Source organism: Triticum urartu, chromosome 6A (genome assembly GCF_056163025.1).
Source record: "Triticum urartu cultivar PI428250 chromosome 6A, HENAU_Tu73, whole genome shotgun sequence".
NCBI classification, from domain to species: Eukaryota; Viridiplantae; Streptophyta; class Magnoliopsida; order Poales; family Poaceae; genus Triticum; species Triticum urartu.
In genome coordinates, this window is record NC_141878.1 from 45,239,333 (window position 1) to 45,262,910 (window position 23,578).

At 42.2% G+C, this 23,578-nt stretch overlaps 1 protein-coding gene, 1 long non-coding RNA gene and 1 pseudogene across 3 annotated transcripts; 1 reads left to right on the forward strand and 2 right to left on the reverse strand.

Moving 5' to 3' along the window:
• Window positions 1-1,287: 1,287 nt before the first annotated feature.
• LOC125516484 (F-box protein At5g03970-like) lies at window positions 1,288-7,436 on the reverse strand (annotated as a pseudogene).
• Window positions 7,437-8,826: 1,390 nt separating this feature from the next.
• On the reverse strand, window positions 8,827-16,289 carry LOC125516113 (uncharacterized). 2 transcript variants are annotated; one of them, XR_015609399.1, is made up of 4 exons: window positions 15,917-16,289; window positions 14,935-15,114; window positions 9,474-10,495; window positions 8,827-9,217 (listed from the first exon to the last, which is right to left on the reverse strand). It is a non-coding gene; the product is annotated as an uncharacterized LOC125516113 (long non-coding RNA). The 2 variants fall into 2 exon arrangements; XR_007287237.2 differs by lacking the exon at window positions 8,827-9,217 and having other exon boundaries at window positions 9,282-10,495.
• LOC125516112 (wall-associated receptor kinase 5-like) lies at window positions 10,502-14,553 on the forward strand. The gene is made up of 3 exons (XM_087531183.1): window positions 10,502-11,846; window positions 12,156-12,305; window positions 12,676-14,553. Exons 1-3 carry the CDS (start codon window positions 10,979-10,981, stop codon window positions 13,842-13,844), a joined length of 2,187 nt encoding a protein of 728 aa, XP_087387309.1. The 5' UTR covers window positions 10,502-10,978; the 3' UTR covers window positions 13,845-14,553.
• Window positions 16,290-23,578: the final 7,289 nt, after the last annotated feature.

Genomic DNA, 23,578 nt, shown 5'->3' on the forward strand with positions numbered 1-23,578 from the left:
CACATGCCAGTTAGACAAACATTGACAGATATTCTGAGAAAATATTTAAGCAAACCAGTTAGCATTAGAACAATCATCCATAAAACTGCAATAACTGCAAGCAAAATGATAAATAGTACTACCTCTGTTCCTAAATGTAAGACGTTTCTGCAGTTCAATTTGAACTGAAAAAAAATCTTACATTTAGGAACAGAGGGTGTAGTATTTACTGAAAGCATGCTCTTCAATTACTGTAGTAGTCATTATTTCACTAGGTACCGCAATGATCGCAAATATCATATCCAATGTGAAATGGGAAAATGGCATAGCTATAAATACATATAAATAAAGAAAGTATAAATCAAATGAGAGGGAACAACATACAAATCAAATTAGGACTTGATATATCCATAACCATGAAAATAACCAAATGCAATGTAGCAAATGGTAGAAGAAAAACAAAAGAGCCTCAATGAAGCACATGAAACATGATGTATTTAGTTATGTTACCACTAAACATGGCATCATTCTCATCTATGAGCAGGCACAAACATATGCACAAAAAGGGGAAGGGTCCTAAGTCATCAGTCAGCAGAGGAGCTAGAAGGAGAACCTGCACTAACAGAAGGAACTAGGAGAGTACTAATGAGAAGGTAACTGAAAGCAAGGCAGGTCGATGAACAAGGAAAGTGAAAGAGCACTAATTTAAGCCTAGTATAAATAGTAAACCGTTATTTTTCTGCTAAAATGGTGTTTTTTGATGGATTGGCCTGCCCCAACAAGGTTTAGCAGTACTCGGCCCCCCTCGTCTGATTTTTCTGGCTCCGCTACTGAGCATATCCAATAGAGAGGGGACAGAACATCATCAAACAAGAGAGAAGGGAGGTGGGTGAAGGCATGATACAGAGAATGGAGAGCTGCTAATGAAGGGATGAGAAAGCATGGTGTCCCGAAAAGATCAAATAAATAGCCTGCCAGGAGAGCGTGGCAGGTGCCCAGTTGAGCAACAGCTAAGCAAAGTGTCATAGAGAAACTCTGGGTCCTCTCTTGTACTCCCTCCGTCCCAAAATTCTTGTCTTAGATTTGTCTAAATACGGATATATCTAGTTACGTTTTAGTGTTAGATACATCCATATCTAGACAAATTTAAGACAAGAATTTAGGGACGGAGAGGGTACTTGAGAAATAGCAGTAAAAAGGAAAGCAAAACATTTTGTTTAAGAAGAGTTCAAGTGCCTGAACCTGCTTGCAGAAAACAAGCTTACCTGCTCAACCCATCACAATATCATATCTAACCGGAAAAAAATCTCATGTCTTGTGCAAAAGATCAGCTCCATCATGTCCACCACCAATGCCTGTTTCTGCAAGCATGCAAAGTCAAACAACCAACGACATTCCAACAAAAAGCCAAACAGATATGAGGACATATCAGGATATTTAGATAAGCTCACAGTTGTAGTTTGGAAGAAAAAAAGAAATCGATTTGAGGCAGCACGAAGAAAAGATAAACAAAACCAGACCTCTTGTCAAATTTAACGAATATTCCAAAAACAAAAGAGCAGAAACTGATTATCACTCAGACTATTATTAGCTTGTCAGAAGAGACAGTTATCCAGAATTACTACGTTCATTCCCCACCATATTGGAAACATAGAAATATAATCTTCCGAGTAAATTTAGCCTAAAACGAAATGAATTTATTAGTTTTCCCTGTGGTAGAAAATGACTTGCTACTTGCAGCAGGGACTCTCATAAAAGTGACAAAAAGGAAAAAATATTTTTATATTTCAAATAAATTCATCATTATGAGTTTAAGATTAGTAGAATGAGAAAACAATATTGAATGAAAAAAGCAGAGCTATCTTTAAGCTTCCAATGTATCTATTGAGCTACCTAGACATGTCAGTTGGTTCAAGCTAGTGGTCATGTAGTTATCTTCAACTTCACAATGTTATGTTGTCTTATTTTGAGAGACAAACTGGACTGCAGCTATGCACTAAAACCATTCAATTCCTGCAGATGTCAATATGCAAGCAATAGTCAAATTTTGTTCAATTATAACACAAATAATTTGCAAATCTTGGTATTCATTGTTTTATTGTATGTATTGGTATTTATATAATAAAGTGATAATTACAGTTTGCTAGCTCTGACTTGAACCACAAACATTACAGAGTGAAGTTAACATTAGGCAATGCCCACTTCCTGGCTACAGAACGTACGTTAAATTACATACCACTAAAAGATATTTTCTAGATCATAATATTACATAAGACCGCGGCATGTAGGCGTCAGAGCAGAACACTGCAGCACAGTATCACCATACGTTGAAAGGTCATCAAGTCACAAAAAACCCCGATATGACACTACTTAAAGTTGATAGCTTAACACGGAAGTGTGTGCACTGTATTACATCAAACAATTATCAAAAATTAACTTGGTTTTAGCATACCCATGACGTAAACCAAGATATTACATGCAGTATAGACACTTTCGAATGAGTGATAGTAAGCGATGATGTTGGTTCCCAAGACTTTCTCAAACTGTAGTGACTCAAGCTGTAACATGACAAGACCGTCAATTGTCCACAAGAAAACCACATTATTGTCCTCAGCAAACCCTAGTATCATTTGAGTCCCCATCTCCTCTGCTTCCAAGTGAAGTAGCTGGTCAATTTCAATGGTTCTTCCCAACACCCATGAAGCAACACCATCACTATTGGTCCTTCTCTTCCAAAATTGGGCACCAAAGCCTGATAAAATGAGGAGACCAATTCCACCGCCATCTGCCCGTATCAGCTACAATTGGAAAAACCTGAGGTCATTTACTGGCATAGGTATCACAGTTAGTCTTTGCCTATCCATATCAAATTCAAGGATCCCATCCGAACCCCCACTAAGCAACCAGTAAAGAGAACCCCCAACCAGCACACCAGGCTGGGTCATAGAAATCGCGATGCTAAAATGGGCAGGATCCTCAGATTATACCGGTTTCCGACGAGTAAAAGCAGGCGACCGCTTGCGTAATTTGTCTCTCACTGTTGCCTACCAAGGCCACATGGAAGTGGTGGGCGTCTCCGGCAGCGCGAAGCACCGCCCCGCTGACTGGGGATCTTTTCATGTCGAACCTCGGGGGGACGGCAATGCGGTGCTGGTCGCCGGTGACGGGGTCCCACACAAGGAGCTGTAGAGGCTTCCCAAGGAAGATGAGTGCGAGGCCATGGCGGCGTCCAAGGGGGGCGAAGCGGTCGCCACGACCTTCGTGTTGCAAGGAGAAGCGCTCGGGCGAGACACGATCCGGGGCCTTGAGGGAAGGTGTGAAGGAGAGCCCATGGTCTACTTGGAAGAAACCGAGGAGGGGAGGGTTGCGGCGGTGGTGGCGGCGGAAGCGGCGGCAGAAGCCTGGATCGGAGACGAGGCCGCGCCAGCGCTTGCAGACGAGGGAGGCGCGGGGGAGGGAGGACGGCTGTGGGGGGAGGCGGAGGAGGATCTCGGAGAGGAGGTTGTCGTCCTCTAGCGGTGGCACCGCCGCCGGCAAGGAGTGGCGGCGGCTATTAGAGTTGTGTCGAATATTGTGTACAAGGTAGGTTACAGTTGGACTAGGAGTTGTATTGTGTTTACATAGGATGTGAAGTTGTGTCCTAATAGGACACTTGTATCCTAGGCCTCTCATATATAGCGGGGGTAGACACACGATGTAACCTATGCCAAAATAATAGCACCGGAATGCAGGGGAAGCCGGCGGCATGTGCCGGTGTCCAGGGCGATCGGGTGCGGTATTGTGACGGTGTCATGGGGAGGAGCGCCCATAGTCAGGCCCCGGGGATGTAGCCATATCGGTGAACCTCGTTAATAAATCTCGGTGTCATGCTCGTGTGATTGCTTGATCCTCGGATGATCGACGGTATGCCTCAGATTTATTCTAACAAGTGGTATCAGAGCAAGATTACGAAGAGGATATGGATTGTTGATCTAGAGGTGAAAATATCGCAAAAGAATTATCGTTGACGAGATCGGAAGAATCGGTGTGGGTCACCATCGCGTGGACGTCGAGTTGAGTACTCGGAGTCGGCGAGATTGGTACGTGGCCCGTGGCAAGGCGGACAAGCCCAAGCGGCGGAAGGACGTGCGCAGGGGCAGTTGAGCGTGGACTCCGGTCACGGGACGTGCAGATTCTAGCGAGATGTGTGGTGCAATTGGAAACAACCATACCTACGAGATTTGTTTTGGATAAAAAAGAAGAGGACCGAGTCCTTGGCTGATGCGAACAGAGGCACACAACAGATCAATTTGAGCGGAGGAAAATCCATCAAGAAATACACATCCCTTGGAATAGCATGGCATTGGCAGAAAAGGCAAGAGCTACGCATTGGGAAGTTGTGCCTGGACATGAGCCTTCACGTGAAGATCAACTAGTTGGCTACTAGCAGTACCCACGATTGTGTACTTGGGCATTGCGTGGGAAGCTCGGATGATTTTTCACAGGGTCAGCCATATGAAGAACCATGGCGCTATCGGGTACCAAGTTTGAGGTGAAGAAGTTCATCGGAACTGAAAACCTTGGGTTATGGCAGACATAGGTGAAAGATTGTTGGCACAACAAAGATGCTTGAAGGCATTGCGGGAAGTCATGACAGCTAAGATGGAATTATCATGTGATGGATGAAAATTCGCGGAAGACGATTTGGGAGCCTCGAGCGTGTCATGCAGTCGGAGAAGTTCGGCTTGGTTGGACTAGATAGTCTGACGGATCGACGTGAGTCGGTTGGTACAGAAGACGGTGGTGAGATCGGCGACAGCGACATATGAGCGTGGTGCTGATGGTGACCGACTTCTGGGGCGTGGAAACACGTGGCACAGGTCTAAGGACTTGTATGGCTTCGACAAGACTATGGCGCGGGGTTGATTCAAGGTGATGTACACACGGAGCTTGAAGTCGACGAGGCGCGAGGGTGGACTGATCATCTACCATGGAGTCATGTTGAAGGTGGAGCTGGATTGAGGGGCTACGGTGTAAGGATCCAGAGAATCGAAGCCTATTCAACAAGAGGAAAAAAGCGAGTGACACGCAGTTCGGACTGGAGCCCAATGGTCTGATGGAAGTGTGAAATTCGTCATCGGTCGGTGATGATCGGTGGTACTCTGCAGTGGGGGTTGAGTGGTGTGGTTTCGTTATCTTTGAGACTCGACTGGGACAGCGGAGGCTCGACGCGATAATAGCGACGAGGCATGCGGTATGCACGGGACATGGAGACGGGCCAGGGCTCTGGTGCTCATACATGTGGTGAGACAACTGCGAATTTGACTCGGGATGACTATAAGCAACGGTGAAATTCCTTTAAGTTTCAGACAGGCGGTCAAGAAAGGAGCGGTGATGTTGAATTCAGGTAACTCTATGTGTGACACCCAATATGTGAGTTGTTCACTTTCATGCAGGTCAGTGATCAGTGTGTGATAATGTTGACGGATACTCTGAAAGTTGGGAGCACAGACTAGAGTAAAGAGGAACTTAATTTTGCTCGAGTGTTGACTGTGGTTAGGAAAAGGAGGGACTACAAGTTGCAGGTGGAGTCACATGAAGTCTTTGAAGTAGCAGCGGTACTCATGGGATAAACTCAAGTCCAATGTACATGGAAATTTGACGCATGGATGAATTCAAGGTGGTGGAGAATATTCGCCAAGGTGAAGTTTGTTAGAGTTGTGTCGAATATTGTGTACAAGGTAGTTTACAGTTGGACTAGGAGTTGTATTGTGTGTACATAGGATGTGAAGTTGTGTCCTAATAGGACACTTGTATGCTAGGTCTCTCATATATAGCGCGGGTAGACACACGATGTAACCTATGCCAATATAATAGCACCGGAACACAGGGAAAGCCGGTGGCATGTGCCGGTGTTCAGGGCGACCGGGTGCGGTATTGTGACGGTGTTATGGGGAGGAGCGCCCATAATCAGGCCCCGATGATGTAGCCATATCGGTGAACCTCGTTAACAAATCTCGGTGTTATGCTCGTGTGATTGCTTGGTCCTTGGATGATCGATGGTATGCCTCGGATTTATTCTAACAGCGGCGTAGGCTGCTCATCTCGCCATACTCGCCGATGCGACGCCGGATTTATTTTTTCTTGTAGATGCGGGATGTGGCAGACTCGATCTGAGGAAAGTGGGAGTGAAAGTGGGAGTGAAATGGAGTGCAGGCCGTGAAAGTACTACCTTTACTACGGAGAGTACAATATTTATCTACGGAGTGAAATGGAAAGTCCAATTCTTATCCACGTATTTGATTCTTTTTGTGTAGCCCACAGATAAAAATCAAAATATGATGATAGTTCACATACATATGTTTTGAGGTGAAAAATCAAAATAAATTCTTTTTATGATTCCTTTGGTAAGTTGTTATGTCAAAGTCTAGCCTCATTTGTTGAGTGAAGTGCATTGTTGGTCCTTAATCTATTTCAGTGGTGTCATATAGGAACTTAAACTATGAAAATCAGCATCTAGGTCTTAAAAGTGCAGTAAGTGTGTCATTCAGGTCCAAAATCTATTCGACCACGCCAGACCGGCCAGCTGGCGCCGTTGACCCATGACACGTCAGACATGGGCCCCACAAGGTAACGGCCAGTGACAAAAATATGAAAATAAATTCAAATAAATTCCAAGGAACACATTTTCAAAATTCTCGGTTGAGAACATTTTTTTAAAGTTGTGACCATTTTTTTCACTATTTGTGAACATTTTTTGAAACCTCAAACATTTAAATTACTGAACATTTTGTAAAATCATAAACGTATTATCAAATTCATGAACAGTTTTTTAACTCTAACATTTTTGTAAATCCGTGAACATTTTTAAATTCACAAAAAAATAAAAATCACTATTGTTTTAGAAAATAATGAACATTTATGAAATTTGTGGAATCTTTTTTTCAAATTCATCATTCGCGAACATTTTTTGTGGTTAGTGAACATATTTTGAAATTTATTGTTCGCAAACAATATTGGTGGTCTGCGAACATATTTTCTTTTCTTTTAAAATTTATCATTCACAAACATTTTTTTTAAATCATGAACATCGATGAGGAACCTGCAGACCTCGGTCTGGCCCTCTCGCGCGGCGAAGTGCAGCGCAGTGCGCTTGTTGGCGTCCCGCACGCCGGCGGCCACTGCGGCCGCGCCCTTCCCCTCCTCGTCGAGCGTGGAGCCAAACTCTGCACCAAGGCCAACACCAGCAACAAAACAAAAGCAAGCAGGTGAGCAAGCTGTGCCCGGAGTAAACAAGGAGGGAGCGGGGGACCTACTCCGGAGGGCCTCGAGGTCGCCGAAGCACGCGGCCTCCAGGAAGCCCCGCACCTTGCTCCGAGCCGCAGCGGCGGGCCAGATTGAAATTAAGAGGGAAATCCTTGCTTACGAGGGAGAGGAGATGAGAGGTAGGCGCGCGTACCTGGGAGGGCGTCGGCCATGGGATCCAGAGCAGAGCGGAGCAGGAGCGAGTGGCGGGGGGAGGGGGAGAAGGTTCTAGAAGCTTATGGAGGCGACGGGGTTCAGAGCTTGAGAGAAACCTATATGACGATGACGAGGGTGTCGCCCTTTGCCTGCAGGTCGCCGCGGCAGCCGGGGAAGCTCACCTATGCACCCGCATGCCTCTGATCCACGGGATATGACGGGGTTTGGAAGAGAAGCAGTGACAGAAATATGAAAATAAATTCAAATAAATTCCAATGAACACATTTTCAAAATTCTCGGTTGAGAACATTTTTTTTAAAGCCGTGACCATTTTTTTCACAATTTGTGAACATTTTTTGAAACCTCGAACATTTAAATTAATGAACATTTTGTAAATTCATAAACATATTATCAAATTCATGAACAGTTTTTTAACTCAATCATTTCTGTAAATCCGTGAACATTTTTAAATTCACAAAAATTTGAAAATCACTATTGTTTTAGAAAATAATGAACATTTATGAAATTTGTGGAATCTTTTTTTCAAATTCATCATTCGCGAACATTTTCCCCATATTTGCGAACATTTTTTGTGGTTCGTGAACATATTTTGAAATTTATTGTTGCAAACAATATTGGTGGTTTGCGAGCATATTTTCTTTTCTTTTAAAATTTATCATTCACAAACATTTTTTTAAATCATGAATATTGTATTTCAAATTCATTATTTGCATTTTTTTAAATTCTTCATTCATGAACATTTTTTCGATATTCGCAAACAATATTTGTGGTTCGCTTACGTATTTTTAAAATTATTGTTCGTGAAACTTTTTAAAAGTTGCGAACATTTATTTCATATTCACGATTTTTTTTGTCCGCAAACATATTTTCAAATATATTGTTCATGAAAATATTTTCTTCTCTAATAAAATTTATCATTCGCAAACATTTTCTTAAAGCCACGAACATTATTTTTCCATATTCATTGTTCACAAACTTTTTTTTTTCAAATTCATCGTCCGTGAACATTTTCTTAAAGTCGCGAACATTTTTATAAACTAATGAACATTTTGTTAAAGTTGTGAACATTTTTCCATATTCACAAACATTTTTTTGAAACCATGAATTTCAATTTATTTACATATTTCCGTCATCGACCCGAGCATAGGTTTTGGCAGTGCGTATATGCTATGTGATTTCTGTTACATCATCCTTCTGCAAATGTAATATAATTGAATGATGAATTGGATCAATTATTTTAAGATGTATGACAATCTGGATTTCCCCCTAAATGAAACATTCGTCGTATGATCTATTATGATGTCCTAATTGAGAGGATGTAGCACAGAAATACTCCCTCCGTTTCTAACTATAAGTCTTTTTAGAGATTTCAATGCGGACTATATATGAAACAAAATGAGTGAATCTATAAATTATGTCTATATACATCCATAAAAGTCTTATATTGAGAAACAGAGGGAGTAGTATATAAATAAGACAAACAACGGATGACTGCGACCAACTGCTGTACAAAGGTGGAGAAGATCTGGAGAACCAAATCCGGCACCACAAAGCCCCGCCGGCACGAGGAAAAGGTCGAGGGCACCTTATTCTGTATGGCGACACAATCACCGCGAAATGTTGTTGACATACGCCTAACCTATGAACTATCTCCCCACTCACGGGCGAGGAGCCGTGTCCACCACACCTCCCGCATCTACAAGGGCCACCGGAGGCAGGGCGGACCGATGAGCTCACCGGCGTTGCAAGGTTGTTGACCCGGTAACCCATCATTCGCCTAAGGTTAAAAAAATGCTTCATATCCGGATCTTTCCAGAGAGAAAAAAAATGCAAAAAGAAGCTTGATTACTAATCTTGCATCAGCAACAGCATTCATAGTGTCGATAGTGTTGGGAGTCCCGTGTTTATGATGTAGTATATGTGTTTGGAGTGTAGCTACCACTGACATGTTTATATTCAAGTGTTGATAGAGTTGTCGCCAGCAGATGAGCACACTCCACTGCCATTATACAAGTCATAATTTCGGTCGTTACCTCCATGGAGACAAGTCAGGGGAGCTGTTGCCATTTGGCCGCCCGGCAAACGAAACGGGCGGATGCAGTTTGGCTAAGTCTCCACTCTGAAGAGGCCAGTAGAAAAATGGCCCTATTCCTTTCTCTTTTTCTTTCCTAGGGGAAACAAAAGAGAGTTGAAACACGGCCATTCTGTTGAAGATGAGTTCATGAGCAGAGTTGTTGCCTACCGCCGCGGCCCTCTTCAGTTGGAAGCGCGCTGGATCGCTACATACACAGGTACTTTTTGCTCGAAACTGATCGATTCTGGATTTTCACCGTTCCCCTTTCTCGACGACGCTGCTAGTCAAGTCTGCTAGTAGTGTAAGCTGTTTGCAGTTAGCTAACGAAACCTGCCAAGACGACCGCAACTACCTCCTCCTCTTTCGCTCTTTCCACAGCTGCCAGGCAGTGTATGCCTACAGAGTAATCTCTCCTCCTCGCCTCGGCGAGCCGAGCAAATCCTCCTCCACCATCCCCCGATTGGGGAAGCCAAGGAAACAATTGAGCACACTCTAGCGTTGGAGTTCTGAAATCGAGCCCCTGGCGTTGGTCAGCCTCATCGCATGGAGTCTGGGTGCCCTTCCATGGTCTCTTTGGTCATCAGCTCCCCAGAGAAAATTCCTTCTGAGCCTGTCCATCTTTTTCATCATCCATTTGTTCCTCTAGGAAGGCAGATAGAAAATAGGTAGCAGTTGCAGTGACCACCGAGCTAATAAGCACCAGTCTCCCAGCCCTGATGAGAAGGCACCCTTTCCATGGCGAGAGCTTGCCAGCAGCCTTGTCAAGCACAATCAGCTGTAGCTCGGTTCTCCTCGGCTTTCTGAACCTTAGAGGCATACCCAGATACCAGCAAGGCAAATAGCTTGTACTCCACCAAAATCACTCTGCATAGGAGATAGGATAAGCCACACTCTTCGCGATGTTAAGTTAACAGACCAGATGCATCACCAAAGTCTTCAAGATGGCCTGGACAGCAGCAAAATCTTCCCGCGAAGGATTGTCTGTATTTAAGAAGTAAAAAATTTAGACTGTTTACTGTGCAAACATCCAAGACCTTACAACTAAGAAACACGGCCTTCATATTTGCGCAAGGCACATACAGTCATGCATGTTAATTTAGTTCCAGAAATCCAAAGGCAAGATTTTTTTTTTGCACAATTCGAATCTAGACATGCATACAGTTAAACAAAAGATGAAAAGGCCATCTAGCATTAATATATATTTTTGTCATTTATATATTACGACTGCAAGCTCAACTCAAATTTTCAGAGCATTTACAAATCATTGTTAAAATTTGTTCAGCAATGCTAAAATTTTCAGGAATATTTTGACAACAGAAAAATGAAAAGTACACAGGAAGTGTTGCCTACAACTTTCAGAGTTGAATTGAATGGCCATTAGTTTGCTCACTGATTTTTTTTACTCTTTTCCTGTAGTGCTGTGCAGCAGAATCTTCTTGCCAACTCCAGTTTCAGGCAAGTAACATGGAGCTCGAGCTACTGGTAGTTGTTGCAGTCATGTTGCACCTAGCCTCTACATCAGCGCAGCCTGGCCCCGGATGCCAAACGCGATGTGGTGACGTCGACATCCCTTACCCATTCGGCATTGGTGCTGGCTGTGCTATGGAAGGCTTCGAGATCATTTGCCCGAGGACTGCCGATGGAATCGCCAAGCCGTTCATGGTCATTGAGAACGTGGAGGTTCTGGACATCTCGGTGCCCCATGGTCAAATCCGAGTTTCCACGCCCGTCTCAACGTACTGCTACAATACAAGTACAAGATCAATGGAACAGAATGCTTGGTCCCTTGACTTCTCGGGAAGTCCGTACCGCTTCTCCCATGTACACAACATGCTCATAGTTATTGGCTGCAACACACTTGCATACATCAATGACTTCAGAAGCACTACAAGATACACGACAGCGTGCGCAGCGGTGTGTGAGAGCCCGGCAGCCCTGACAAACGGTTCTTGTGTTGGTGCAGGCTGCTGCCAAAATGATATACCAAAGGGTTTAAGGAGCTATAGATTCAGTTTCTTTGATGTTTATGATGATTCCAATACTACGCTTTTCAACCAATGCAGCTATGCTGCCGTGGTGGAGACACAGATATTTAGTTTCAGCTCGGAGTACATAACCACTACAAGGTTCAATGATACCGAAAAGGGGCAGAAGCCGCTGGTGCTGGACTGGGCGATTGGAAATGCAACGTGTGAAATGGCGAGAGACATGCCTTCTTACGCGTGCCATAGCAGGAATAGCATGTGTGTGGACTCAACCAACGACCCAGGTTATATATGCAACTGCGCCGACGGATATGAAGGGAACCCTTACCTCTTTGACGGATGCAGAGGCAAGTTCAGTTCTTTGCTCCCTGTGCATCTTTAGATCATGCACAATCGTTTTATGAGGAGTAATACAGGGTGCACATCATCCTTTCATATTGATAGTTTGTAAGGAAAACATCGTTACTTACTTGAGTTTACAATCTGTTTTGCTTCTTTTTCCCCCATCAATGTAATTTATGTTCACTTTGGTGGAAGAATGGCACACGTTACACTCATTATGGCATTTCAAAATTAGTATTTGTTGGTACTCCGTACTCATATGCCTATTCAATCAATCACTTGGTCCCAAATAATTTGGTTCTTTGTTGTTGCAGATGCCAGTGAATGTGAGAAGAATTCAAGTATATGCCCAAAGTCTACAACATGCCACAACACTATAGGAGGGTATCGCTGTTCATGTCCTCCAGGCAGAAAGTTCGTAATGGAAACAAAATCTTGTAACCCAGACATCACCCTAATCATAGGTAAACCACTAGATGTTTCCAGCATTTGCTTAATTCTTGTGTAGAAAACAATGGCCAACTGGTATATATATTAATCACCTTTAGTAAAAGAGGGCTCAACGAGCAAAGCACACAGTGGTGTGTTTCCTTGTGTTAGGCACGCAACAAGTCTATCTGAGGAAGCTTTAAAATAAAGAAATGAAATGGTGAAACTTGAAAAAAAAGTAAGTCCAGAAACAAGCATCCGTGCATTTTTTAGAAGGTATAAGCATATCTCATCACGGTCCTTTAGCCAATTTTACCACATCAAGTAAACTTTACCATGCTTTTAGTATATACACTGTGGGATCAATTTGACTAACATAAACACCTTTCATGTTGATTTTTGCAGGCATTAGCATTGGCGCTGTCGTTCTGGTGATTATCATCTACTGCATACATGTAATATTTGAGAGAAGAAAGCTTGCGAACGTCAAAAATCAGTATTTTCAGCAGCACGGAGGGATGCTATTGTTTGAGAAGATGAAATCAGATCAGGGACTTTCATTTACAGTGTTTAGTGAAGCAGAACTGGAACAAGCAACAAATAAATTTGACAAAAGCCAGATTCTTGGACATGGAGGCCATGGCACTGTGTACAAGGGAATAATTAAGGATATCACTCCAGTGGCAATTAAAAGGTGTGCATTGGTTGATGATAGGCAGAAGAAGGAATTCGGCAAAGAAATACTGATTCTTTCCCAGATCAATCACAAGAACATTGTCAAGCTATTGGGGTGTTGCCTTGAGGTGGAAGTCCCCATGCTAGTATATGAGTTCATCCCAAAAGGAACATTTTTCGATCTTATTCATGGCAAGAGCCGGAAACTGCACCTCTCTTTCAGTTCTCTTCTAAGGATCGTCAATGAGGCAGCTGAGGGGCTTGCATTTTTACATACCTATGCAAACCCACCAATTTTACATGGTGATGTGAAAACCTCTAACATCCTTCTTGATGAGAATTACATGGCAAAGGTATCAGATTTTGGGGCATCTATATTAGCACCAACTGACAACGCTCAGTTCGTCACAATGGTTCAAGGGACATGTGGTTATCTGGACCCTGAGTATATGCAGACATGTTGCTTGACAGATAAAAGCGATGTTTATAGCTTTGGCGTTGTTCTTCTGGAGATCTTAACTGGGCAGGTACCACTGAAACTCGATGGTCCTGAGGTACACCGGAGCCTGTCGTCAAGTTTCCTACTGGCTATGAAGGGGAACAATCTTGATAATATGCTCGACAATCAAATAAAAGGTCATGAGGACATGGAGTTGGTTGTAGGGGTAGCAGAGCTAGCTAAGCAATGCTTGGAAATGTGCGGTGACAATAGGCCCTCGATGAAAGAGGTGTCTGAGGAGCTTAGCAGATTAAGGAAACTTTCGAAACATCCTCCGATACAGCGTGATACCAAGACGGATAGCTTTCTCAGTGTAATTGAAAGAGAACAAAGTTCTGAGTACACAGAGAAGGATGAAAGAATGCACATAAATCCAAGCAGTTTTTATTTTATGAGGTGAACAAAAACAGTGTGATTTTTACGCTTTGGCACTTTCTTTGGTCATTTAACTTTCTCCTCCTTTGGTTATATGTAGCATTTTATTGTAAGACTCTCTTGGACCCTTGGGTACTACAGAGACACACTATAATTTAGCAAGATGTATTGTAAGACTCTCCTCCTTTATGTAGCATTTTGCGATGTTGTGCATGATGTATCCCTATCGTGTGCATTCCCTTTTTTTAAGGAAAAAAACGAACGTACACGATATGAACAATAATGTGCGTTCCTGACAATAATGGTAGGCCAACTCGTGATTATTTCTGAAGGATAGTAAGGGCCTGTTTGGTTCCAATAAGTCACTTGACTTATAAGTCAGGTGACTTAAAACCAGTGACTTATAAGTCAGGTAACTTAAAACCAGTGACTTATAAGTCACGCCCGTTTGGTTGTCACCTGACTTATAAGTCACCTGACCACACCTTTTCATCTAGTTTTTTAATGTAAAAGTGATGGGACCCATGCAAAAGGGGGTGACTTAGGCCCTGTTTGGTTCCAAATAAGTCACCAACTTATAAGTCGAAAAGTGCAAAAAGTGACTTATTTTGCCAAACGGACCCAACTTATAAGTCACCCCAACTTATAAGTCATAAGTTGCTTCACCCCAACTTAAAACTTATAAGTCACCCCCTTTTACGTGGGTCCCATCACCTTTACATTAAAAAACAAGGTGGGAAGGTGTGGTCAGGTGACTTATAAGTCAGATGACAACCAAACAGGCATGACTGATTTTAAGTCACCTGACTTATAAGTCAGGTGACCTATTGGAACCAAACATGCCCTTATAAGTTTTAAGTTGGGGTGGAGCAACTTATGACTTATAAGTTGGGGTGACTTATAAGTTGGGTCTGTTTGGTAAAATAAGTCACTTTTTCACTTTTCGACTTATAAGTTGGTGACTTATTTGGAACCAAACAGGGCCTAACTATAACCTACAACTACAACTTTGATGGCAACCGCACAGGATGTATTCTATGTCCCTGACCTATGTTTGAATTGTAAGAACATAACAAAATAAGAAAAGAGATAGAATAACAGAATCAGGTACATACTTCAGTTGTGTCATAAACACGCACGCATTTCCGCCTGTTGGAAGCTCCGTCGCTTGCTTGCTGATGCAGGGAGCAGGCGGTGGCCAGGTTCTTTGCGTCACCATACTTCTGCCGGCCAAGGATGTCTATTGTAATAAGGATGATGGCATGTCCATGAGTTCAAGTCCCTGCATGGATGTCCTGATGAACAAAAGAAAATTGGAAGGATGCTATGAAATTACACAGAATATTACCATACAACAATGTACTATATGAACACCATCGAATAAGTGAAAGTAATACTTGAGACCGGCAAAGTCATGCCTTACAGAAAGTAGGTGTGACCTTGCATAAGACAACATGTGCACAAAGGAAGCCGAATCTGTTGGTTTGCATGCAGTCACCTTAACAACATGTTTCTTTGTTATAGTCTAGTTTTTACCTCTCTAACTCGCAATATGACTAGGATCAGACCGATTTCTGATATCTGATTGGAATAACATTTTCTGATGTGGCTGAATTCCATGTCTACTGGGAGTTGAACCCAGGCGAGTGCGGGTACGCGCATACGACCGGGTTATCGCTCGGTCCTCAATTTTCATCAGTGAATCACTGTACGTTTCATAAGTTGACAAAAAACCATGTAATGACCAACTGAATGGCCCATAGCCCAATACTAAGAGTGAATCCACTGCTTGACCAGTTACAGGAAAGGAACAAATACAAATCAAGATCGCGTTGAAGAGATTCTAAACTGAACGGCCCATACTAGGAACATATACCAACAGAATCAGAGTGTATGCAAAAATATCGCGCTTTGCTTGACTTTAACTGCCAGCCAGAAATTTCCATGGATCTGGTTGAAGAACCATTACGTGGTCTAGCGGACACAATCGTACAATGATGTAACAAAATACAGTTCAGTAACCTGAGTATGACCGCAGGGATCCAATTGGACGGAATTAGAATAAGGGGAAAGGAAAGTTGTGGCTGGGTTGCTGACCGCGGTGCATGGAGGGGAGGGGAGGGGGGCCGCCGAGCCCGTCGGCCATGGCTGGGGCTACTCCGGCTGAACGGCAGGTGGGTACTGATCGAAACGCCTCCGCGTACTGCAGCCCGCCCATCCGCGCGCGCCGCGGAGAAACGCACCGGCGTTGAAGGAGGGCGGCGGAGGATGCCGGTCCCACGGGGTATGCCGGCTGGAGGAGGTCCGGGTGGTTGAAGAGGGGGTGGCCGGAGCAGTCGGACAGATCCCGCAGGATTGGGGCGGATTGCGGCGGCGCACGCCGTCGCCGCCGTAGAGTGCCTCGGCCGGTTGATTCAGTTGCAGCACGGGAATCTTATGAGCTGTTCGTTATCCAGAGCCGTTGGATCTGCATCGCACCGTGGAAAACAGAAGAGCATGTGAGAGGAATCTTGGATTCTAGTTCTAGAAGCAAAATTAGACCAGGAAAAAGGAACAAGAGGTGACTGAATCCTAAGTCTAGAATCATCATTTTTAGAACATATTACTAGCCCTTTTGTTTAAAAAAAAGCAGTCTATTATTAATAATACAATAGCGCTACGAAAGTCCCTAGAAGAGCGAGTACAAGGGATACCATTGTCATCAACCCTGAAAACTTTGTTCTGTTCTAGTAGACAAACCACGAATCGGAACAATAACCGTCACTGGCAAAGAGAAGCGTAGATTAAAAGAGTCATACCTTTCTTTTTTTGAGACAATCAAAAGAGTCATACCTACAAACACACCAACAAAAACAAAGGTGGGCCGAATCCATACGAATCTGCCAATAGACAAATGCCGACTGAATCTAAACAGATTACCACTCAACTAAAGTATCATATCCCTTATCCAAGCACAATTAAATTAGCACTCAACTAAAGTAAGATTCTAAATATTTTTATCGAGCAAAATAGTATCTATATATCTAGTAATAAAGGAGATATTGCTTCTGACGGTACGTCATGAAAATTGCCCCAAAGTTGCAAAATAATACCCACCAATGCCACCTATAACTTTTTTTGAGAAACACATGGCACCTATAAGTAATAAAAACGTTTCACACAGGGGAATCCCTCACCTGGTCCGGCCCATGCAGTAGGGACCTCCTATAATACGCTTTGCGTGCCGGGAGAATACACGACACACCCTTTTTGGTCGATGCATGTTTGGGCGGCATGTTTATATTTTTTTCCTTTTACTTTCTTGTTTTTATTCTTTATACTTCAAATAATTTCAGACTTAAAAAATGTTCTGACAATTAAAAATATGAGAATTTTGAAATAAATTTTTCATAAATCATAAAATGTTTGTGGATTCCAAACAATGGCCGCGAATTTATAAAAAATGTTTGCTTATTCAAAAAAGTTCAGAATTCTGAAAACAAATGTTCTGGAAATAAAAAATGTTCATACTTTAAAAAAATGTTATTGTATTAAAAAATTTGATGAAATTGAACAAAATTTAACCAATTCCAAAAATGTTGATCAATGGGAAAATATCCTAAAAATTAAAAAAAGGTTCGCAATTTATAGAATAGTTTATTCATTCATAAAATGTTCGCCAATGATCATGCATTAAAAAATGTTTGTAAAATAGAAAAATGTTTGAGAATTTCAAAAAAAAATCCACCTATTTACAAAAAAAATGTTCGCGATTGAAGAATTTTTTAGAAAAAATGGATCAATTAAAATGTACATGAATTCAAAAAATGTTCTTGATTTTATAAAATGTTCGAAAAATTTAAAAGTGTTCACGAATTCGAAAAATGTTCAGTATTTCAATTATGTTCATGAGTTTAAAAAACTGTTCATGATTTCAAAAATTGTTAATGATTTCATGAAATTAAGAGTGATAGTGTATCTCGATGATGTAGCATCATATGGTCATGGCCATTGGAGATTATGATTTTTTTCACAGTGCAACGCACGGGCCCTTTTGCACGCTCATTTAGACCGGCCCATGTTATTATATTGTTTTGATTTTTTTCCTTTATCTTTTCCATTTTTTCCACTTTAAATAATTTGGGGTTTCAAAAAAGTTCTGACAGAAAATGATAATTTCGAAATAAAATGTTTAATAAATCATAAAATGTTTTTGGATTCAAAAAATGTTTGTGAATTTGCATAAAAATGATTGCTTATTCAAAAAAGTTCAAAATTTGGAAAACAAATGTTTGAGAAATCAAACAATGTTCTTGGTTTTTTCAAAATTTCATGTATTAAATAATTTTAATTAAATTTAACAAGTTTGTCCAATTCAAAAAATGTTCATGAATGGAAAAATATTATAAAATTTTTAAAACTGCTTGTGACTTACAAAATGGCTTATTCCTTCATAAAATGTTCGCTTATTCAAAAAATGATAATGCAATTCAAAAAATGTTAGTTAAATCAAAAAAATGTTCATGAATTTCATAAAATTTTCCATTAATTTAAAAAAAGCGCTGATTTAAGAAAATTATTTAAAAAATGTTCACAATTTAAAAAATGTTTGCAAATAGTTTAAAATGTTAGTGAATTCAAAAAATGTTCTTGATTTAAAAAATGTTCGAAAATTTGTTACAGTGTCCACAAATTTGAAAAAAATTCACGATTTCAAATATGTGCATGAGTTTAAAAAAATGTTCATGATTTCAAATTGTTCATGATTTTACGAAATTGAGAGTAATAGTGTATCTCGGTGATGCAGCAAAATGCGGTCATGGCCATTGCAGATTTTTTTCTCTCCCTTTGCAACGCACGGGGCCTTTTACTATCTACACTACATATGTACATTGTGCATAACAGATTCAAGACCAGGGTACATTCTCACGAAAGAAGGTCAGTTGGAGGCAGATGAACAGCCTAAATTTCAGAATTTTGTGAAATAAAATAAGATAACAAAACCAAGATTATAGCTCATTAACAAAACCTGAATTTAGCTTATGTGTAGAAATAAGATTCATTTAATTATAATTGTTGGAACCTGAATTTTGTTCAGAGTTATTCGACGCAAGTGAAATGGGCTAAATCAGACGGACATCACCATCTTCTATGTTAAGGCCAAAAGAAGATAAAACAACTGATTTGGAGTTTTTAGTTCCATAATGATTCATTCCCGCAATAACATATCTTCTTTTACTTATCTACATGATTAAAACAGTTGCAGACAATTCCCAGTACCTATCAGTTTCATACTAAAACAATTTCAGTTAACTATTTTCCAGACTAGAACAATTTCAGTAAACTGTTTCTGCGATTATAACAGTTTCAGTAAACTGTTCCAAGCACAAGTAGATTAGCAGCAAAATAAACCCTAAAAGATCATTGTCATGCAGAAAATAGCATCTACGCCAAAATCTGAACATTGCGCATGACAAATGTAATCAAAGACCACCAGTTTCCACTTGTTACCACCAGTATATCACCTCAGAGTCTAACTTGGTGCCGTATAGCACCAACGAACGAAGGAAGTATTTGCATCCCAAAATCTACTACAAGTACAGCAGGAATTTAGTTGGCTTGAATCCCGAACTATTGCAATTACCTTAGCCTTTCTGCAGAACAATACCATCATCAGGCTCCAGGTTGGGGAACCAGGCCGTCGCAACACCGACACTTGATGTCGCGCTTGTAGTATGGGCGGCACAGGAAGACGTGGCCGCAGGGAAACGGCAGCGCCGGCGGCCAGGTCTGGCATTCCCAACACGGGCCGCCGATGTGGCTAATAGGAGGCCAAGGAGGATGCGTGTAGTAGCCCTGCAAGGCCGCACCCTGCGGGTGGAAGGAGAAGCAGAGCTGTCGCAGCGTAGTCGTACCCCTACTCAAATGTTGCACGTGGGTCCGGAAAATGCGGGGGGCTGGCACGTGTCATGCGATGGCCTCCTTTGAGAGCACGAGAAGTTTCAAGGTCAATGGAGCAAAAGGACCCGCATTTCTTTTACAAACCGGACATTTTCCTTCTCGATACCTAGAGACTTAGCTCAGGGATGTTGTAGTTTACAAGAGGCCTCAAGTGAGTCCTATACAAAACGTGCCCAAATTTTACCACACCCTATAGGGGCTATGTGATGATGTCGTGCCAGATCCCAAGGATTTCCAGCGTCGTACGATTTTTCGAGGATTTAAACGGTTGGATCAGGCATGCCGATAAGGTAATCTTGCCCCGCGTGGCGGGGCCTGCCCCTCCCTCATATGCACAAGGCTTATGCATGTCGCAAAGGCATCAAATAGGATTTTCATTTAGCTTGGGCATGATTTCATGTGCCGCCTTGCAGATGTGTAATTTCCGGCGCTGAAACCCTAGGAGTGCAATATATGTCTTAAATATTGCATGCGGGTCCGGAAAATGTGACGCCTGGCGCGTGTCATGCGATGAACTCCTTTGAGAGCATGCGAAGTTTCGAGGCCAACAGAGCAAAAGATCCTGCACTTCCTTCACAAACCAGACATGTTCTCTCTCGATACCCAGAGACTAGCTTAAAGATGTTGTGCTTTATAAGCGGCCTCAGGTGAGGCCTATCCGAAACGCGCACAAAATTTTACCACACCCTACATGGCTATGTGATGACGCAGTGCCAGATCCCGAGATTTTCGGCATCATACAATTTTTTGATGATTTAAACGGTTGGATCAGGCATGCCGACGAGGTAATTCTGCCCCTCCCCCTCTGGCAGGGCTGCCCCTTCCTTGTCTGCACAAGGCCTACGCATGTCGCAAAAACATCGAATAGGATTTTCCATTCAACTTCTAGGCATGATTTCATGTGCCGCCTTATAGATTTGTAATTTTCGACGTTGAAACCCTAACAGTGCAATAAATGTCTCAAATATTGCATGCGGGTCCGAAAATGTGGGAGCCTAGCACGTGTCATGTGATAACCTTCTTTGGAAGCACGAGAAGTTTCGAGGCCAACGCAGCAGCACCCGCACTTTCTTCACAAACGGTTGGGTCATTGCTCTCACATAGTCGAAAAAGCAGGGCTAGGGCCCATAAATTTTACGGGCCCCAAATTTTTATATAGGCTTATCAAAAACAAAACAAAATCACTAGTTGAGGAGTACTCGTTGCAAAGATCACTCCAACTCCCCTGGTTGCGACAAGTGGCGCACATGCAGCGCGCCACTTGTGGCAACCTCGGAGTTTTCCTTTTTTCCGTAGGTCCATTTATTCAAAGCGTTTTATCTCTCCAACCGTGCGTCCAAATCTCAAACCGCTTTCACCGTTGGATTCCTCGCGTCGAGATCTTTAAAACTAGATCCCATGTTGATAGGTTTGATGAACTTTTTTTATAAAAAACCAGACGAAAAAACCAAACCCGGAGCACGGGTTTTTTCCCTTTCTGAAAGAGACACGGCCGTGACTCTCGCGAAAGCAGAACCGTGCCTCTCGCGGAAGCAAAACCATGAATCTCGTGAAACAAAAAATAGATAACACGTTTTTTCATTTTCGAGAGGCACGGTCGTGACTCTCGCTAAAGCACAACCGTGCCTCTCGTGGAAGCAAAACCGTGACTCTCGCGAAAGAAAAAAAACAAAAAACATATTTTTTTCATTTCCGAGAGGCCCGGCCCTGACTCTCGTGAAAGCACACCCGTGCCTCTCGTGGAAGCAAAACCGTGACTCTCACGTTTTTTTCGTTTTCGAGAGGCACGACCGTGACTCTCGCTAAAGCACAACCGTGCCGCTCGTGGATGCAAAACTGTGACTCTCGTGAAAGAAAAAAAACAGAAAACGTGTTTTTTCGTTTTCGAGAGGCACGACCGTGACTCTCGCGAAAGCACACCCGTGCCCCTCACGAAAGGAAAAAAACAGAAACCACATTTTTTTCGTTTCCGAGAGGCATGGCCGTGACTCTCCCGAAAGCAAAACCGTGGCTCTCGCGAAAGGAAAAAAACACGTTTCTTCGCGCAAAAAAATTGTTTTTTTTTCGAAAAGCTAAGGAAGACCGGTGGAAAACCAACACGTCGGAAAAACCCAGGAAAACCGTTTAAAAAGCCGAAACGCGTGCAAAAAAAACAAAATCCGGAGAAAGCGCCCAAAGCGCGACGCGTGGCGAATGGCTGAGAGTGCACCAAGTGGCGCTGATCGATGCGAGGCTCCCGAAGGAGCGCTCATTAACTAGTTGCTCTCTTAACAAAATGCTCTTCCTAGGCGCCGGGCCTCGGCCTCGCATGGCATTGGGCCGCTGGCGTCCATGTGAGTCGAGGCGCGAGCCAGGCCGCCGCAACGCTGAATCAATCGATTAGAAACTGGATCGCGAGGTACTGTGATGATCATCATTATTAGAGCATTGTCCCATGTGAGGAAAGGATGATGGAAGCTATGATTCACTCACAAGTTGAGATGAGTCTCCGAACTTTACAAAAAATAAAAGAGGCCAAAGAAGCCCACCATAAAAAAAAGAAAAAGGAAACAAAGAGAGAAAAGAGAGAAGGGGCAATGTTAATATCCTTTTTCCACACTTGTGCTTCAAAGTAGCACCATAATTTTCATGATAGAGAGTCTTCTATGTTGTCACATTCATATACTAGTGGGAATTTTTCATTATAAAACTTGGCTTGTATATTCCAATGATGAGCTTCCTCAAATTGCCCTAGGTCTTCATGAGCAAGCGAGTTGGATGCACACCCACTTAGTTTCTTTTTGAGCTTTCATAAACTTATAGCTCTAGTGCATCCGTTGCATGACAATCCCTATTCACTCGCATTGATATCTATTGATGGACATCTACATAGCCCGTTGATACGTCTAGTTGATGTGAGACTATTTCCTTCTTTTTGTCTTCTCCACAACCACCATATTTTATTCCACCTATAGTGCTATATACATCTATTGATGGGCATCTACATAGCCCGTTGATACGCCTAGTTGATATGAGACTGTCTCCTTCCTTTTGTCTTCTCCACAACCACCATATTTTATTCCACCTATAATGCTATATCCATGGCTCATGCTCATGTATTGCGTGAAGATTGAAAAAGTTTGAGAACGTCAAAAGTATGAAACAATTGCTTGGCTTGTCATCGGGGTTGTGCATGATTTAATACTTTGTGTGATGAAGATGGAGCATAGCCAGACTATATGACTTTGTAGGGATAACTTTCTTTGGAGCATAGCCAAACATGATTGCTTTATTAGTATGCTTGAAGTATTATTGTTTTTATGCCAATATTAAACTTTTGTTTTGAATCTTATGGATCTGAACATTCATGCCACAATGAATAAAATTACATGGATACATGGATAAATATGTTAGGTAGCATTCCACATCAAAAATTATGTATTTATCATTTACCGACTCAAGGACGAGCAGGAATTAAGCTTGGGGATGCTTGATACGTCTCCAACGTATCTATAATTTTTGATTGTTCCATGCTATTATATTATCTATTTTGGATGTTTTATATGCATGATTATGCTATTTTATATTATTTTGGGGACTAATTTATTAACCTAGAGCCCAATGTCAGTTTCTGTTTTCCCTTGTTTTTGAGTTTCGCAGAAAATGAGTTATTTACCCAAAACTATCACACTTGGGGCTAGGGTAACAACTTGGTACGACATTCAAGCCAGGGCACAAAAAACCACCAGAAATGCACCTAATGCGTAACACGGGGCACTTATTGTCTTATTTGCCTGCGAAAATAGCAAAACTGACAAGTTAGTCCCACTCGTCGGGCTG

What these genes read in the sequence shown, in the direction of transcription:
- LOC125516112 (XM_087531183.1), top strand. Translation starts at nt 10,979, where the DNA reads ATGGAGCTCGAGCTACTGGTAGTTGTTGCAGTCATGTTGCACCTAGCC. An exon ending in CCTCTTTGACGGATGCAGAG is followed by an intron (nt 11,847 to 12,155) that starts GCAAGTTCAGTT and finishes TTGTTGTTGCAG; the next exon opens with ATGCCAGTGAATGTGAGAAG. An exon ending in AGACATCACCCTAATCATAG is followed by an intron (nt 12,306 to 12,675) that starts GTAAACCACTAG and finishes TGATTTTTGCAG; the next exon opens with GCATTAGCATTGGCGCTGTC.